The sequence below is a fragment of the Aulonocara stuartgranti genome (genome assembly GCF_965226115.1).
Source record: "Aulonocara stuartgranti genome assembly, chromosome: 3".
Taxonomy (NCBI): Eukaryota; Metazoa; Chordata; class Actinopteri; order Cichliformes; family Cichlidae; genus Aulonocara; species Aulonocara stuartgranti.
This window is the reverse complement of record NC_138941.1, coordinates 3,865,541-3,883,857: the sequence shown is the minus strand read 5'-3', so window position 1 is coordinate 3,883,857 and position 18,317 is coordinate 3,865,541. Positions and strand designations below refer to the sequence as shown.

The window sequence follows — 18,317 nt, the reverse complement described above, 5'->3', positions numbered from 1 at the left end:
GTCAAACACAGCTGGTTGAGTCATTTCTCTGTGAGTCTAAAGTGAATCTAGTATTTGAAAGTCCACTTCCTGTATTTGTTGTTGAAGACTTCTTCAGCTTCTTCTCAAGGACATCAGCTGCTTGTTTGGCAGCAGAGGCAGTTAAGAAGCTTCCTGAAAAACACTGAACAGTGAGTTCACTGTGGCATATGACAGATTCAGCTTTCTGTGTGCAAATGTGTCTGTGTCGACCTTTCAAATGCTGTTGAATCCAAAACATCAGCGGCTCCTCGGCTGCTCACTTCATGCACTTCTGTCTGTGTGACAGTCCAATGACATCACAGCTGTTTCCAGCCCCAGTGTCTCAGGACTGGACACCTTTAAACATGTCGAGGATCAAACAGCCGTCATGTATCTGTACCAACAACATCATTGAATCTAGAACAACTGGAGCCAAACCAGTGGCTCTGCTGGGATCACTGGTGAGCCAACACTTCCTTGTTGATGCAGATTTCAGGGCTTCCTTTTGCTCCTCCGTTATAACTGTTCTCTCTTCTCAACACATGATGACACAAAGGAATCAGCAGTGACAAAGATGATGCTGAAGAGAAGCACACACTTCACACATATAACAGACCAGTGCAGTTACACACACCTCTGCTCGACATCAGGCCTCAAACAAAGACACAAAACACTAACTTGACTCTAAACAGAAGAAACGAGCAGCTGTTTCTGTTCTGTGCTTATTTATATTTGACACACATGCTTCTCTTTGTGCAAACACACATCGCACTATAAGGGTAACCTCGCACACAATGATTGGACAGCACAGTGATGATGCTGGGAGATCCTATACGCAGCAACACAGAAGCATGAGAACTTTAAACAATGATGGAAAGTGTTATAAATGACTTGTTGGCCTCTGATCTGTCACAAACAGCTGAAACGTGTCTCTCATGAGTCACATGAAGGTTTTTGACAGAAAGGACAAAAAGTAGCTGCAGTCAGTTTGTGTCATTTTTATATTTATTCATCTGGGAGAAAAATCTGAGGGACATTAAAATGTGTTTTCAACAGAGACAAGAACATGAATATAACAGAACAGGTAAATGAAGATGTTTCAAGTAAACAGCTGGACTGATCAGGTCCAAACACAGAGTGATAAACTTGTCAAACAGCTGTCATATCTTTATATAGAAGCTCTTTATAAATGCTGCTCACTGCAGTCTGTTTACTAATAATGTCAAAGTGTTAGAAACACAGAAACATCAGAATGGTCTTTGTTCACAGAAACCTGTCTGGGATCCTTTGTTGTTCTTTTGATGCAGAGTTACATTATAAATATAAAGAGTTATTTCAGAGTCTCATCAGTTTTCCTGCATGTCTTTATTTAACACATCAGCAGGGCTGAAGCTCTCATGTTAAACACACACTGATCTATGGACACGTTCATGTGTTTCTAACAGAACCAGGCTGTTATCAGCCTGCACTAACATTATGTCACACACACTGAATGTAACAGTGACAGTTTACATCATCACACAATCAGCTGTGATTGTTTCACTGTCATCAAACGAGTCAACAGGAAGTAGAATCAATAGAAACCAATCATTTCCTGACAGCATGTCTGATGGAAATAAGTGCAGATTATGTATGAAGTCTAACTGCACACAGTAACTGTGTTACAATAAGGACTTAACAGCGCCCTCTGCTGGAGTGTTTCAGTACTGCGTTAACTAGAATACACCACCTCCTCCTCACACAACCTGCTACAGCTCTACTCTTCTATGACTACAGTCATCCACAGCACTGATGTGAGGTCACATGGTTCATATGTAAGGAGCACAGCTGACCTCAGGTCAGTTTAATGACTGTGAGCAGCAGCTGTGTTATTGTCACTGTGACAGGGAGACACTCTCAGACACAGCGCTCATGTCAGCTTGTTCTCATGCAGGAGGATCAGGAGCTCCATGTTTGTCTTTCTGTTTGAATCATGATGTGTTTGTGCCATCAGAGTCTGTCATGAGTACTCAGGGTTTCACAGCAGCTCTTCTGGATGCTGACGAGGACTCCAACCTCATGTTTCACCTCTCTGAGCTTCTGATGTCTGTGAACACTCGTGTTTCTTCTCTGGGCTCATCTGGACAAAAACACCTTTCTGTGTTTGGCTGCAGCCTCATTCTGACTGACAGGAAGTGTGTTATCCATGAGCTGCACTTCTGTGAGGAAGTTTCCTGCTGTGTTTCCTGTCTGTGGACAAACACGAGTGTTCCAGCTGAGGACTTGGTTCCTTCCACCTGTCCATACAGGACATCACGCTGTCTGCAGCTCTGTAAATGCAGCTCCAGGTCCTTCCACGTGCTGCTCTGTATTTGTGCAGTTTGTAGTGTGTCCTGGGAAACGTAGCACACATGGTGTTCTTCTGCTGTTTCCTCCTTTCACTGAGTGTGAAACACTGACGCTGTGCTGTTGTTCACAGAGGGGAGCTGATTCTAGCTGCAGCTGGACTCTGTCATCTAACTGAATGTGTTGGTGCTGATCACGGGGCTCTGAGGGGGGAGCAGCAGGAGGACTCTGGATGCTGACGTCAGTGTATCTGTGGAAGCTCCCACAGCGTGTCTGTCATTCAATATTGTGCTGTATATTGTATCTATGCAAAGATGAACAGACTGTGTGTTCACTGGTCTCTGTGCTGCAGCTCTGATGTCATCATCACTCCCTCCTCCACCCTCAGCAGTCCCAGCATGCTGCTGTGGTGCACCCCACCCTCACTCTACACCTGAGCCACAGACCACACCCTCCACCTCAATATACACCACAGTTTTCTCTGCTGTGGAAATGAGATCAGGAGGAAATCATCATTATTATTATTTAATAAACGCTCACATTAATGTGGGCTTATTTGTTTCATATTAGAAACATTAGTTGAGTGTTTTTAGTATAAAATGGTCAAAGTCCCTCTTTTTGCTCCTCCCCTCACCTGTGGATGGACGGTGCTGTTACCGTGGTGACAGCTTGGATGTGTTTCAGTCCTGCCTGGTTATCACTGCAGGAATCTTTCACATTTATTACAGGTAATAACTCTGATTTTTCTGTGTATTATGAACCAAATGTATCCTGATACACACAGAGATGGATGAGCAGAGGTTTTTTTTGCAGTTTATGTAGTTACTATGGACTTAATGCATACATATTATTAAAATTAGGGCTATAACAGTTGTATTGATGTATAGCAACTTGAAATGCTCCCACAAATGGCTCCACAGCATGTAAAAATATAACAAAAGCTCTGGCGGACTTGGTTCTGTGGTCAGTCTTAAAGGGTGAAGTTAAACTCTGTAATCTTCACTGTGTCACAGAGTTCAGTGAGTCCCGTTATTCACAGTATCAATCAGATCATCAGAGAACAGCTGATCAGCAATCAGTGGTGCCAACAGCGCCTCCTGTGGTGAGAGGATGCAATAATGCAATGTAGCATTTTTCCACTCAACACTTGCAGTCATGGAAACTGTCTGTTGGATCTGTGTGACGTTGCTTTCTTGGTTAGAGTTCCTCACAAATGTCCAGATGATTCTTCTAATGAGGCGTCGACCATGTTTGCAGCTCTTTGGAAGAAAACGTCGCCCTTTGCCATCCTTACTTTTCTTTGACTTCTTCAAATGCAGCTGAACTCCAGCTGGTATTTTCTTGGACTTTGCAGCTGTTTCTGGTCATCAGTTCATTCCTGCAAACCTCTGAAGCTGAACAACAATGATGCTGCATTGCTGGCTGATCCCAAAAGGTTGATTCTGTTCATCTGGACGTTTTCAGAAACGTTTGCTCACTGATCAGGTGACTTCTTCAGTCTCAGCTGACTGCAGCTTTACAAGCTTACAAACAGCACATTTGCACAATGACTGAAAGCAGCAGCACCTGATATATATGATACTAATATAATACATATATAATCCATACTAATGATGAAGGAACTGAGCTCACAGTCCATTGTTCATTCAGTGAACTACTCAGTTTATTTTGGGCCTCAGAAATGCTCACTCTGTTTGTACATCACTGTCAGCAATAGACTCATTCTGCTGTGTGGACAGGAACACATGTGACATCACTTCCTGTTTGTTTGTGACTGAAGAAGTTTACAAGGAATCATTTAGAAGAGTTTCAAACATCAACTGATTGAATCCATGAATCTGAAAACGTGTTTGTGAGTGAAAGAGACAGACATGTACAGACTGAACTATCTGTTCAACAGTCAGAGTGTTTCTGTAACAGGAGACACTCTTTACACTCCACTCAGCACAGGGACACTGAGGCACCAGGATAGACTCCAAACCCAGGATAAAGAGTTTGAGTGAATGTGGTGTTGAAGGTGTGGAGGTGGATCAGAGTGTCAGAGGAGACTCTGTAGAAGGACAGAGTGCCAGCAGGACAGTCCACATACACTGCTGCTCTGTTAGAGACAGAGGAGGAGGAGGAGGAGGAGGAGGAGGAGGAGATGGATGTTTGTATCTTATTGTGCCAGACATGACGAGGACCATCATCAGAGCAGAACAGACTCCAGGACTGATCATTGTATCCAAACCAACAGTCATCACTGTTTCCTTTCCTTCTGATGCTTCTGTAACTCACTGATATATCAACGTTTCCTCTCCACTCGACCTCCCAGTAACAGCGACCAGTCAGACCATTTCTACACAGCAGCTGAAGATAAACATCAAATCTGTCTGGATGATCAGGATATGACTGAACCTCCTTCACATGTGTCACCTTCCTGTTGTTGTCAGACAGTTGGAGCTTTGTGTTCACTGTGTTTGTGTCGATTGTGAGTTGACAGGAATCTGATGGAGAGAACAAACACAATCCAGCTGCAGTTATTGATCCATCATCTGTTCATTGATTGACACTTTGATGATGACTCCTGACATGATGAAGATGGTTGAATGTGTGCTGCTTTGTTTTCATGAATCCCATTAAAAACACACTTACACTTCCTCAGACCTGGTCTCAACCATCGGACTCCAGCAGGCTCCACCCTGAAAGGAGGAGGGGGGTCAGAGCAGCACAGTCAGCATGCACACATGGACATTACATGGCTCTCACACACACACTGTTACACACTGAGCTCAAAGCTCGGCTCCACTGTTTTATTCAAAGAAATCTACATTTATTTATCAGCACATTTAAAAACAGCTTGAGCCAAAGTGCTGCACAGAGTAGAGAGAAAATAGGAAACATACACAGTAATGACTATAAAGACTGGTCAGGATTGAAAGCTACAGAGTACAAATGTGTTTCCAACCGGCTTTTAAAAATGTCCAGTGTTGGTGACGACCTGATGTGAAGGGCGACTGTTCCAGAGTTTGGCTGCAGCCATCGATAAAGCTCACCTCTGTTTTTACGTCTAGTTCTGGTCAGAAGCTGCTTATCTGCAGACCTGAGGGCTCCACTTGGATTCTTTTGTTAAAGAGAGATAAGATGGAGCCAATCCATTCACAGATTTAAAGACAACCAGATCTGGAAGTGGATTCTACCACGTACTGGTAACCAGTGGAAAAAGCTGGTGATGGGTCGTCTAGCACAGACCCACCGCTGGAACCAGACAATTGATGAGGGAGAGAACTGTGACAGCGCCGTTCCTTCACTTGACCTCAGTCGCTCTCGTCTGCTCCCTCGTAACACTGCTCTTTATTGAGCTTACATGAATATGCACAAGTTCATTATGACGTCTTACACAGGTATGAACAAAGAGTCCCAGTCTGTGCATAGTGTGTGTGTGTCTGTGTGTGTGTGTGTGTGTGTGTCTGTGTGTGTGTGTGTGTGTCTGTGTGTGTGTGTGTGTGTCTGTGTGTCTGTGTGTGTGTGTGTCTGTGTGTGTGTGTGTGTGTGTGTCTGTGTGTGTGTGTGTGTGTGTGTGTGTCTGTGTGTCTGTGTGTGTGTCTGTGTGTGTGTCTGTGTCTGTGTGTCTGTGTGTCTGTGTCTGTCTGTGTGTGTGTGTCTGTGTGTGTGTGTCTGTGTCTGTGTGTCTGTGTCTGTGTGTGTGTCTGTGTCTGTGTGTGTGTGTGTGTGTCTGTGCATAGTGTGTGTGTGTGTCTGTGTGTGCGCGTGTGCGCGTCTGTGTGTGTCTGTGTGTGTGTGTCTGTGTGTGTGTGTCTGTGCATAGTGTGTGTGTGTGTGTCTGTGTGTGTGTCTGTGTGTGTGTCTGTGTGTGTGTGTGTGTGTGTGTGTCTGTGTGTGTGTGTGTCTGTGTGCGCGTGTGTGTGTGTGTGTGTGTCTGTGTCTGTGTGTGTGTGTGTGTTCCAGATGTGACCCTGTGACCCCAAAGCTGGTGCTAAGAGTCCAGCGGTCCCCCTAACAAAGGGCTCTTATACTTAACCAGACACAGAGTAGGTGTCCTCCTACACCAGGGGTCTCAAACTCGTGGCCCGCGGGCCAATTGCGGCCCGCAGGACGATAGTTTTTGGCCCCACCTTAATATGAAAATGTAATGTTAGTTTGATAATGTATGACACTTTACACTCACATAGACACGTGGGAACGTGCACATGTAGGCATTCACGTGCTCGTGCACATAGACACAGACAGAGTTTGCAGCACACCGTAGGGAGTTTTATAATGGGGTCACTTCTATAAAGCTGGCTGTAACTAACAAAGGGGTGAAGATTTTTGCAGAGGGACACCGGCCTCATCTTCCCTTCTAGAAGTGCATGCTTAAATGAAGATGAATAAAGATGAATAAAGATTTTGTAAAAATGACTACTGCTAATACTGTTTTCTCTTACTTATTAAAAATGATAGTAGCTAATACTAATACTCTTTTCCGTTGGGTAACAACAAAGTGAGGAATTAATGCTAAGTTGGCTGCTTTTAGCGGCTTATTCTAATTAGGGGTGAATAATTATTAGCAGCAAATGCTAATACCGTTTTCTCTTTCCTTATAACAATATGAGCAGTTAATGCTAATTTGATGTAAATTAGCATTATATTAGTGAGGAGTTAATGCTAAGTAGGCTGCCATTAGCAGCTAAAGGTAATTTGAGGTGAATAAGCACTAGTAGCTAATGCCAATACCCTTTTCTCTTGTGTTATAATGATGTGAAACGTTAATATTGTTCTCAAACAACAGAATGAGAATGAAATATTGATTCTAACAGGGCCCATAAACAGCATTAGCTTAGCAGCATTAGCTTATCAGAGTCTCCATCATGGTCACACAAATCCTTAGCGGAGCAAAGTGGCCTACTTAGCAATAGCTGCTGTAGAAAGCAAAGGGAAAACAGTATTAGCATTAGCTGCTAAATGTGCACTTGAGAACAAATCTATTGTGAATTCAGCCGTGAATGTAGTGTTTCCAGTAAGCTTCCATTTCCAAATGTTAGCTGCTCCTGTCTGCCTCTTTGTCACACACACAGACTGAAATGATTCACAGCCTTGTTTCATCCTTCTGTCAGTGTCACTGACTGTCACTGTGACTGTGGACATACAGCATGGGAAACACACACATGGCTGATACTTGTATCTAAAGTTACAAAATGTCTCTGTCCAAATATTACCTAACTGTAAGTCTACTTTTAATGAAACTCTCAACATGACTTATCAGTTATCATTAATGTTCCTGCAAACAGACTCCTTGAAGACCCCCTACATAAATATCCATGTACTATCCAGCTAGACTAGTGTGTCTGTCCCTGAAAATATTCCTGCATGTGTGATTGTTCATGTCTCATCTGCAGGAAACAAACAGGAAGTGAGTGAAAGACACAGGAAATGATTCCAGCTCTTCCTCCTATATCAGACATTCTCTCCATACCTGAGAGTGTCCAGTCTCCAGCCTGGATCCTTCAGTCCAGCCGACAGAAGCTTCATTCCTGAGGGACCTGGATGATTGTAGCTCAGGTCCAGCTCTCTCAGATGGGAGGGGTTGGAGGTCAGAGCTGAGGCCAGAGAAGTACAGCCTTCCTCTGTGATCAGACAGCCTGACAGACTGCAGACACACAAAACAACAATCCATCTGTTATCCATCTCTATAGCAGCATAACTAAGTGATGGTTCAGGGTCACCTGATCCAGCTCTAACTATAAGTTTTATCAAAAAGGAAAGTTTGAAGCTGATCGTCAAAGTAGAGAGGGTGTCTGTCTCCTGAACTCAAACTGGGAGCTGCTTCCACACCCAGTCCAACATAGCCAGGCTTTCTTTGCTGCTTTGACAAAACCTCAAATCCCAGTCAGAGATGGTGAGCATCATCACAGTGATGATCATTTCTCTGTTAACCCAGGCTTTCTGCTTCAGGATCTGTGCACGCTCACAGAACAAGGAGACCTTTAAACATCATTTCACTAAATGGATGGACTGAGCTCAGCCTACAGATGAACTGGATAAATAAAGATTTGACCTCAGTGTGCTCAGTGTTCCTGTCTATTCCTAACATATTCCTAACATGATAGCTGCACTTTAGAGCTCTAAAACTGGAACTGACACATATTTAAACTCCACATGTTACTCAGTACATTCAGTTCTGACACTCGCCCACAGTCCAACAAAGGAAACATGGAGATCACATCAGTTTGTCACCAAAGTCTAATTATTCCAGAGGGCAGTGTTGATACAACTAAAGTTATTTTTAAGCAAAGTTGAGTTTTTTATTGTCGCAGTACTTCATGTCTGAAGTATCACTTAAATGCATTACACGCTGTTGATGGCAGCAAACAAACCACCCAAACAAACAGAGGAGGGAGGCTTGGGCAGACTACGTAGGATCAGCTTGTGGGAGGAGTCAGGATAAAACCAAAGAAAGACAAGCTAACAAACACCACAGTGAAGTGAGTAGCTACAAACTGCAGGCCGATTAGTGTTGTTGAAGAAGTCGGTCTGAGGAACGTTCTTAGGATCAACAAATGACGGCATGTATGAGCCTCCCTCAAGATGCACCATCACAAGAAGAACACATGAGCTGTAGAAAAAGGAGAGACTATGAAAGCCACGGCGTTACAACGTGCACCAGCTGTTGGTCTCTCTGGAGACTACTGGGCGTGGCTGGGTAACCATGGTTACTTGGGAGTTACAGTACATGATATTAATGAAGAGTGGGAGCTGCGTTCTATAGCAAACAATTTGTTATGAGGTAATCAGCTGATCTTAGTTTAACCGGAAGCCCTTCACAATAATTGCAATGCCTTTATTTTGTACAACTACCATCAGTTCGTCTGTACTGATGGTAACTTAAAGTCACACTAATGTCGTTTAGTTTCTATAGTTTATGTAGTGGAAGTATACTACAGTACTCTGATCACTGATAGGACAGATTTATGTAGATATACACCTTTGTGTTTAACATTACTGCATTATAGTGCTGTGATCTTTGACCTTATCAATGGTTATGTTAGCTATACCGACGTATGCATATAACTGGATATGTATCTTATCTATTCATCTTATTTGTCATGTATTTGTATTGTGTACTTCCTTTTTGTAAGAAACCACACACATGATCACAGCCGCAAGAATCAATCAGTGAAAGAATAAAGTGTCTCAAACCAAACCTTAAGCTCTTTATTCCACATGCTGGGATCATTTGGCCTTCAGTGGTGTTCTGGCTGACACACCGGAGTGACCAGAGTGCTAAAGAGTGAATCGGACACACCAGTGTCATCTCTGATATCTCCACTACATTTAATCGTCCTTCAGCTTGTGGCTGCCGTTAGCTGGTCTGCTAGTTAGCTGATTTGCTATTTAGCCGGTGTGCTAGTTAGCTGGTGTGCTAGTTAGCCAGTGTGCTAGTTAGCCGGTTCGCTAGTCAGCTGGTGTGCTGACCAGCGAACCAGTAGGTTACAAGATGAGCTTGTCTGTCTGATGAGCCAGCTCTCTCTGTCTTGGTCATTTTGTCCTTGGGCAAAACCTAACCTACCACTACAACTGTAGCTTACCTCCACCAGTGTGTGAATGTGAGAGTGAATGAATACAGGGAGTGCAGAATTATTAGGCAAATGAGTATGTTGTCCACATCATCCTCTTCATGCATGTTGTCTTACTCCAAGCTGTATAGGCTCGAAAGCCTACTACCAATTAAGCATATTAGGTGATGTGCATCTCTGTAATGAGAAGGGGTGTGGTCTAATGACATCAACACCCTATATCAGGTGTGCATAATTATTAGGCAACGTCCTTTCCTTGGCAAAATGGGTCAAAAGAAGGACTTGACAGGCTCAGAAAAGTCAAAAATAGTGAGATATCTTGCAGAGGGATGCAGCAGTCTCAAAATTGCAAAGCTTCTGAAGCGTGATCATCGAACAATCAAGCGTTTCATTCAAAATAGTCAACAGGGTCGCAAGAAGCGTGTGGAAAAACCAAGGCGCCAAATAACTGCCCATGAACTGAGAAAAGTCAAGCGTGCAGCTGCCAAGATGCCACTTGCCACCAGTTTGGCCATATTTTGGAGCTGCAACATCACTGGAGTGCCCAAGAGCACAAGGTGTGCAATACTCAGAGACATGGCCAAGGTAAGAAAGGCTGAAAGACGACCACCACTGAACAAGACACACAAGCTGAAACGTCAAGACTGGGCCAAGAAATATCTCAAGACTGATTTTTCTATGGTTTTATGGACTGATGAAATGAGAGTGAGTCTTGATGGGCCAGATGGATGGGCCCGTGGCTGGATTGGTAAAGGGCAGAGAGCTCCAGTCCCACTCAGACGCCAGCAAGGTGGAGGTGGAGTACTGGTTTGGGCTGGTATCATCAAAGATGAGCTTGTGGGGCCTTTTCGGGTCGAGGATGGAGTCAAGCTCAACTCCCAGTCCTACTGCCAGTTTCTGGAAGACACCTTCTTCAAGCAGTGGTACAGGAAGAAGTCTGCATCCTTCAAGAAAAACATGATTTTCATGCAGGACAATGCTCCATCACACGCGTCCAAGTACTCCACAGCGTGGCTGGCAAGAAAGGGTATAAAAGAAGAAAAACTAATGACATGGCCTCCTTGTTCACCTGATCTGAACCCCATTGAGAACCTGTGGTCCATCATCAAATGTGAGATTTACAAGGAGGGAAAACAGTACACCTCTCTGAACAGTGTCTGGGAGGCTGTGGTTGCTGCTGCACGCAATGTTGATGGTGAACAGATCAAAACACTGACAGAATCCATGGATGGCAGGCTTTTGAGTGTCCTTGCAAAGAAAGGTGGCTATATTGGTCGCTGATTTGTTTTTGTTTTGTTTTTGAATGTCAGAAATGTATATTTGTGAATGTGGAGATGTTATATTGGTGTCACTGGTAAAAATAAATAAATGAAATGGGTATATATTTGTTTTTTGTTAAGTTGCCTAATAATTCTGCACAGTAATAGTCACCTGCACACACAGATATCCCCCTAAAATAGCTAAAACTAAAAACAAACTAAAAACTACTTCCAAAAACATTCAGCTTTGATATTAATGAGTTTTTTGGGTTCATTGAGAACATGGTTGTTGTTCAATAATAAAATTATTCCTCAAAAATACAACTTGCCTAATAATTCTGCACTCCCTGTAGTGGGATTGTAAAGGGTCTTTGAGGGTCTCGAAAAGCGCTATATAAATGCAATCCATTATTATTATTAAGAGCATCTTTAGGCCTGACTGTGCTCATCCTTCCTCCAACCTCTCCTTACCAAAGATAACAACTACATCAGTATTAGCTCAATAACAATTTCTGCAATTCAATTGTGGACATTCATTTTTAAACCTTGTGTAAAACGATAAAACCTCAAAGTCTGAGCATTATTCTTTGTGCAAACAGCTCTTGCAGGTTCCCCCGGACTTAGGTTATTTTTATTATTTAATTACTTTCCTTTAAGCAGCTGTTCAGGCTACTAAACTCATCCCAGAAAAGTGACACCATTAATAGTAGAGGTGGGAATCACCATACAACTCGCGATACGATATTATCACAATACTTAACGCACGATACGATATTATTGCGATTTTTTAAAATATTTTGCGATATTTAAATTCTGCACATAAAGGTAAACTTTATCAATATTCATTTTATCTAATATCAAAGTCTCACACTCAGTCTTTCTCTCATTTCAGTCAGTTTTATTGTTGACAAACTGAACGGTTTGTATTACAGTCTAGTCCAACTTAACTGAATGCAACCATCTGGTACAATTATAGCTATTCTGAACTATGCAATTTATGAAAACTATGCAGCCCCTTCAGCAACTGAAGAATTTGAAAGTAAAATTTTAAAAAATATATAATTTTACATTAAATAAAAAAGTTTCAAACTTAATTAAAATTAAACATGTCTTAAATTAAAATAAGTAAACTGTCATGTTTATTGCTGCCAAAAAAAAAGTTAAACACATTTGGACAGTGAAGGAATGTCAGGATTGTTGCTCAGAAAAAGGATCAACATGCTCTGAAGTCAACATGCTCTGACTCCAGAGCATGTTGACTTCAGAGAAAAAATTGTTTGTAACAAAATATCGATTTCTGCTGTCCCTGTATCGATACATTATTAGCAAACAAAATATCACGATACTACACAGTATCGATTTTTTCCCCCACCCCTAATTAATAGTGGAGCTAACTTTAACAGGTGAAACTGATTTGACCTATAAGGCTACTGCAGTTACTTCTTATCAGGTTTAGTAGGGAAGACATCTGGATGAGGTAGTTAGTAGTATGTAGTTAGTACCGGGCGACTCCCCTCCCCCACATCGGCACCAGAACCCTGTATTATCTACAGGGTAAGACTGCCTGTTTTATCAAACTATGGCCATTACTACTGTGATCATTTGCAGCCCAGTGTGCCGCTCTCTCTGCTGGGATGAACCACTGGAGCTCACCCAGTCATCCCTTTCTTTCTCTCAAGAAGAAGTGAAATAAATATATTTATTATGTTACGAGTCTAATATTCTTTAAATCAAACTGTAATGAATAAATCAAGCAAGAAGATTTGGTGGCTCCACGTGTTGTAGAAGAAAAGATAAACATCTCATTTTGAGAAATCAGCCTTTAAAATTAAGTACTGTGAATAAAAAACAAACAGCAAGCCAATCAGCAGTCGCCAATATCCTCCTAATTTCATTCACAAAGAAATCAAATATATATATTATGGGCCCAAAGGAGCCTAAATCTTTAAATTAGGCAGTGCATGAAGTATTTTTTTAAATAAACAGAGACATGACTATAACAACTTTTAGTAATTCAGAGTCCAATTATCCACTCAAATGTAAATAAAAGTTCACTTGACAGCTGTAAAAGTTACCTGTTTATACAATAATATAAGTCACATTTCAAATGATCATCTGTGGAAAAGTTTGAATCCTGACCTGAGAGTTTCCACTGCACACTGTGAACTCTTTAGTCCAGCGGACAGAAGCTTCACTCCTGAATCCTGCAGGTCAGAGTTACTCAGGTCCAGCTCTCTCAGACTGGAGGACTGGGAGCTGAGGACTGAGGACAGAGCTTCACAGCTTCTCTCTGACAGGTTACAGCCACTCAGTCTGAAAAATAAAAGACAATCTATAAAACAAGTACTCATGTAGAGTTTGTTAATACATTTCACAACATTAAATGTTGACTTTCTATTTTTAAAGGAAACATAAACATACTAAGATACAACATCATATGTATGAACTTTAATTAATAATTCTAAAAACTAAATGTTTTCTGATCTGACCTCAGAGTATTCAGTTTACAGTTTAAACGTTGTAGTCCAGCAGACAGAAGCTTCACTCCTGAATCCTGTAGCATTCTGATACTCAGGTCCAGCTCTGTCAGACTAGAGGACTGTGAGCTGAGAACTGAGGACAGAGCTTCACAGTTTTCCTCTGAGAGTTCACAGATGTTAAGTCTGAAGATAAAAACATGAATAAAGATTGTTGTTAAAGTGTAATCAAGGTGCAATAGCTTATTGTCTTGTGCTGAGCAGGTTAGTAAAACTTCTGTTTAACTTTGAAATGAATAAAAATGCTATGAGACAAGGATAACTGGATAAAGATATAAACAAAAACAAACATCAAACATATAAACAAACAGAACTAAACATAATACAAATTGATCTGACCTCAGAACATTCAGTTTGGCATGTGGACTCTCCACTGCAGCAGACAGAAGCTTTACTGCTGAAGCCTTCAGGCTGTTGGTACTCAGGTCCAGCTCTCTCAGACTACAGGACTGGGAGCTGACCACTGACAACAAATTTTCACAGCCTTTCTCTGAGACGTTACAGCTGCTCAGTCTGTGAGAGAAAGGAAAAAAACAAACAAAAAAAAACAAACAATATATGTGATCAAATTAAATTTGTTTATATGTTGAACCCTTTTTTTTTTTAATTTATTTAAACCTATGAGACTATGAGTGCTACCAGTCCAGTGCACATGATTGGTACCTTGATGGTACCTTGCTCAGGGGTACCACAAGGTAACTATTCGGTGGATTCGACCCCTGACCTTATGATCATGGGGCGACCACTCTGCCTACTGAGCTAATAATTCTGTGTACACTGTCATACAATATTAACTAAAACAATTATTTTAGAAAATTTTAGTAATTCAATAATCATGCTCATTACCTGTGTATTGTGAATAACACTGGATTTTAAACACTAGCTGTATAAAACTCTTCCTGTTAAAGGTGTGTATAAAGGAGATGAGCTGAAATGCAGACTTCATGGAGAATGTTTGCTGTCAGCATATATCAAAGACAAAGCAGAGATCCATCCAGTCTCTTCCACTAAGCCCACAGAGGGACAGACAACCACTCTCACTCACACCTGCATGAAGTTTGGATCACCAGGTAACCTAACTGCATGTCTGTGGACAGTGGGAAGAAACTGTAGAGGACCCAGAGTGAACCCACTGTAATTCTGTGATAACACTGGTTATGGAAGCCTTACAGTTACATATGGTTACTGACAAGAAACACGACCTTAGAGGCAATTTCAGTAATGAAGACCGAGTTTCTCCCTCCATACAGGATGAAAACATGACAGCACAGCAGAGATTTATATTTAAAAAGGGAGGGTGTGCACTGAAAGTGAGATACAAACTTGAACTTAAATTATGAACATCAGAAAAAGATGTAGGTGAAGTCTGGCAGGTGAAGTTTGTGCTTTAGAATAAAACAACCAAACTCCTGGAGTTGGAGACAAATGAACAAGCTGAGGATAATAAACCTGTCAGAGGGGCTGAAGCATCAGAGCTCATGTTCTTATAGGCTGGGTCTGGATTGTCCTTTGATAAGAGTTACAGAACAAAGTGTGTTTTAGAAATGCTGGAGTGAAACATTAAAACTACCATATATTTACCGAGTGACTGATGATCATTTAATTTACTATTTTAAAAAAATGTTACAGTGCTCTTTGAACTCAGCATTTCTGATTTATTTCCCATGATTTTAACAATGAAGCGATGACAACATGTTTACTCACAGAGCTTTGTTGGAGGCTTTGACCACTGGCAGCATTCTCAGAAGAGCCTCCTCTGAAGCAGAGTATTTCTTGAAGTCAAACTCATCCAGATCTTCTTCTGATGACAGTAAGATGAAGGTCAGAGCTGAGCACTGAGCAGGGGACAGTTTGCCTGTGGAGAGACTTCCTGAAGTCCTGTATTGTTGGATCTCCTCCACTAGAGAACGATCATTCAGTTCATTCAGACAGTGGATCAGATTGATGCTTTTCTCTGCAGACAGATTCTCACTGAGCTTCTCCTTGATGTACTGGACTGTTTCCTGATTGGTCTGTGAGCTACTTCCTGTCTGTGTCATCAGGGCTCGTAAGAGAGTCTGATTGGTCTGCAGTGAAAGACCCAGGAGGAAGCGGAGGAACAAGTCCAGGTGTCCATTTGGACTCTGTAAGGCCTTGTTCACAGCACTCTGGTAGAAGTGTTTCTTTGCAGATTCTCCTGTTTCAGACTTCTTGGATGTTGTTTGCTGTTGTTCCAGCAGATTGAGTCCAGAGTTGATGAAGGTCAGATGGACATGAAGAGCAGCCAGAAACTCCTGAACACTCAGATGGATGAAGCAGAACACCTTGTCCTGGTACAGTCCTCTCTCCTCTTTAAAGATCTGTGTGAACACTCCTGAGTACACTGAGGCTGCTCTGATATCGATGCCACACTCTGTCAGGTCTGATTCATAGAAGATCAGGTTTCCTTTCTGCAGCTGATCAAAAGCCAGTTTTCCCAGAGACTCCATCATCGTCCTGCTCTCTGGACTCCAGTGTGGATCTGTCTCAGCTCCTCCATCATACTTGACCTTCTTCACTTTGGCCTGAACCACCAGGAAGTGGATGTACATCTCAGTCAGGGTCTTGGGCAGCTGTCCTCCCTCTCTGGTTTCCAGCACATCCTCCAGAACTGTAGCAGTGATCCAGCAGAAGACTGGGATGTGACACATGATGTGGAGGCTTCGTGATGTCTTGATGTGGGAGATGATGCTGCTGGCCTGCTCCTCATCTCTGAATCTCTTCCTGAAGTACTCCTCCTTCTGTGGGTCAGTGAACCCTCTGACCTCTGTCACCATGCCAACACAGTCAGGAGGGATCTGATTGGCTGCTGCAGGTCGTGTGGTTATCCAGAGGCGAGCAGAGGGAAGCAGTTTCCCCCTGATGAGGTTTATCAGCAGCACATCCACTGAGGTGGACTTTCTAGGGTCAGTTAGGATTGTAGTTTTGTGGAAGTCCAGAGGAAGTCGACACTCATCCAGACCATCAAAGATGAACACAACCTGGAAGTCTTCAAAGCTGCAGATTCCTGCTTCTTTGGTTTCAGTAAAGAAGTGATGAACAAGTCCCACCAAGCTGAACTTTTCCTCTTTCAGCACATTCAGCTCTCTGAAAGTGAATGGAAATATGAACTGGATGTCCTGGTTGGCTTTGTCTTCAGCCCAGTCCAGGCTGTATTTCTGTGTTAAGACTGTTTTCCCAATGCCAGCCACTCCCTTTGTCAGCACTGTTCTGATTGGTTCATCTCTTCCAGGTGAGGCTTTAAAGATGTCTTCTTGTCTGATGGTTGTTTCTGGTCTGTCTGGTTTCCTGGATGCTGTTTCAATCTGTCTGACCTCATGTTCATCATTGACCTCTGCAGTCCCTCCCTCTGTGATGTAGAGCTCTGTGTAGATCTGATTCAGGAGGGTTGGGTTTCCTGCTTTAGCGATGCCCTCAAACACACACTGGAACTTCTTCTTCAGGGTGGATTTAAGGTTACGATGACAAACTGGAGCTTGAAGCTCTGAATGAGAAGAAAAATAAACACTCAATTCCAAAAAGAACTAATCTTTAAAACATGTTGCTCCATCTTCCATCTCTGGAAAATGTTCATTTATCCAGCAGCTTAAATCTTTAGATAAATCCTCTTACTGCTCTGCAGACGGTCAGCCAGCTCCTCCTGCTTCATTCTCCTCAGGAAGTCCACTGTGATCTTCACAAACGCCTCTCTGCTGCTGCTCCTCTGACTCTCTAAGCATTCTGGGTAATCTGGACTCAGAACCTTCTGGATCTTCTTCAGCTCGTTCTTCACAAAAGTGATGATGTTGTCCTCCAGCAGCTGGAACAGAATATTTATGAATGAGCCAATCAGACTGAAATCATGGAGCCAAACATCAGATCCATGTTGGACACACTGACGATCCACTGGTCTACAAAGAGCAGCATGGAGATGACTGTGAACAGAACAGATGTAACAGTAGTTGTTGTACATGTACAGACCATAAATATGGAGTCCAGCTGTGTTTGATGCTGCTGGGCAGACTGACCACTGGGAACCTCTGAGCTCTGCTGGTCCACTCTGTGGAGGAACCATGAAGAATTAGATCAACACAGGATAAAGATCCAGGAGTTTCTGCTCAAATAACTTCATCTGAATCAAGTCTGTCAAGTTTTAAACTCTCAGATTGTGAACATATCAGTAATTTTCAGTCTGTTTTCATGGACGTCCTTTCAGTGGTGATGTCAGGGATGATTTTGAAGAAGCTCATCAAACTGAACCATCAGCAGATCACTGCTCCAAAACCAGAACATGATCCGAGTCTCCCTCCACCACCAGAACACCAGCTTTACTAACGTGGTAGATCAGTGTAGTACAGATCAATAACTGATGAGTCATTTGATCAAAATCACTGAGTGCTTCACGTCTGACCCTCTGATGCTTCTGTAGACATTTTGCATATTTAATGAATGTCTGACAGTTTTACATTCATTCTATGAACACAGTGGAAATGTTGTGTTATAGTCTCCATGTTGTTTCCAGCATCATAAATTCTTAAGTTCAGAAAATTAGATTCTTTCTTCACAGCTGAAAAACAACAACATTTATTCTCTATTGAAATCTGCATCGTCCACTCCAAAGGTCACAATCTGAAGGTAACATC

The 18,317-nt window shown here is 42.3% G+C and overlaps 3 protein-coding genes across 3 annotated transcripts in view; all 3 read right to left on the bottom strand.

Moving 5' to 3' along the window:
- Positions 1 to 18,317, bottom strand: part of LOC309700452 (protein NLRC3-like) — a gene marked incomplete at its 3' end in the record, with an annotated part of 173,109 nt that overhangs the window by 35,456 nt on the left and 119,336 nt on the right. The window lies entirely within an intron of this gene.
- The window catches only part of LOC309697027 (uncharacterized protein), a gene marked incomplete at its 3' end in the record, with an annotated part of 45,587 nt that overhangs the window by 24,611 nt on the left and 2,659 nt on the right, over positions 1 to 18,317 (bottom strand). The gene's annotated exons all lie outside the window — the stretch shown is intronic.
- LOC309702414 (protein NLRC3-like) lies at positions 3,611 to 17,730 on the bottom strand. The gene is made up of 7 exons (XM_082527132.1): positions 17,656 to 17,730; positions 17,308 to 17,494; positions 15,382 to 17,179; positions 13,280 to 13,453; positions 7,781 to 7,954; positions 4,960 to 5,006; positions 3,611 to 4,811 (listed from the first exon to the last, which is right to left on the bottom strand). The coding sequence occupies exons 1-7, from the start codon at positions 17,656 to 17,658 to the stop codon at positions 4,267 to 4,269; spliced, it is 2,928 nt and encodes a 975-aa protein (XP_082383258.1). The 5' UTR covers positions 17,659 to 17,730; the 3' UTR covers positions 3,611 to 4,266.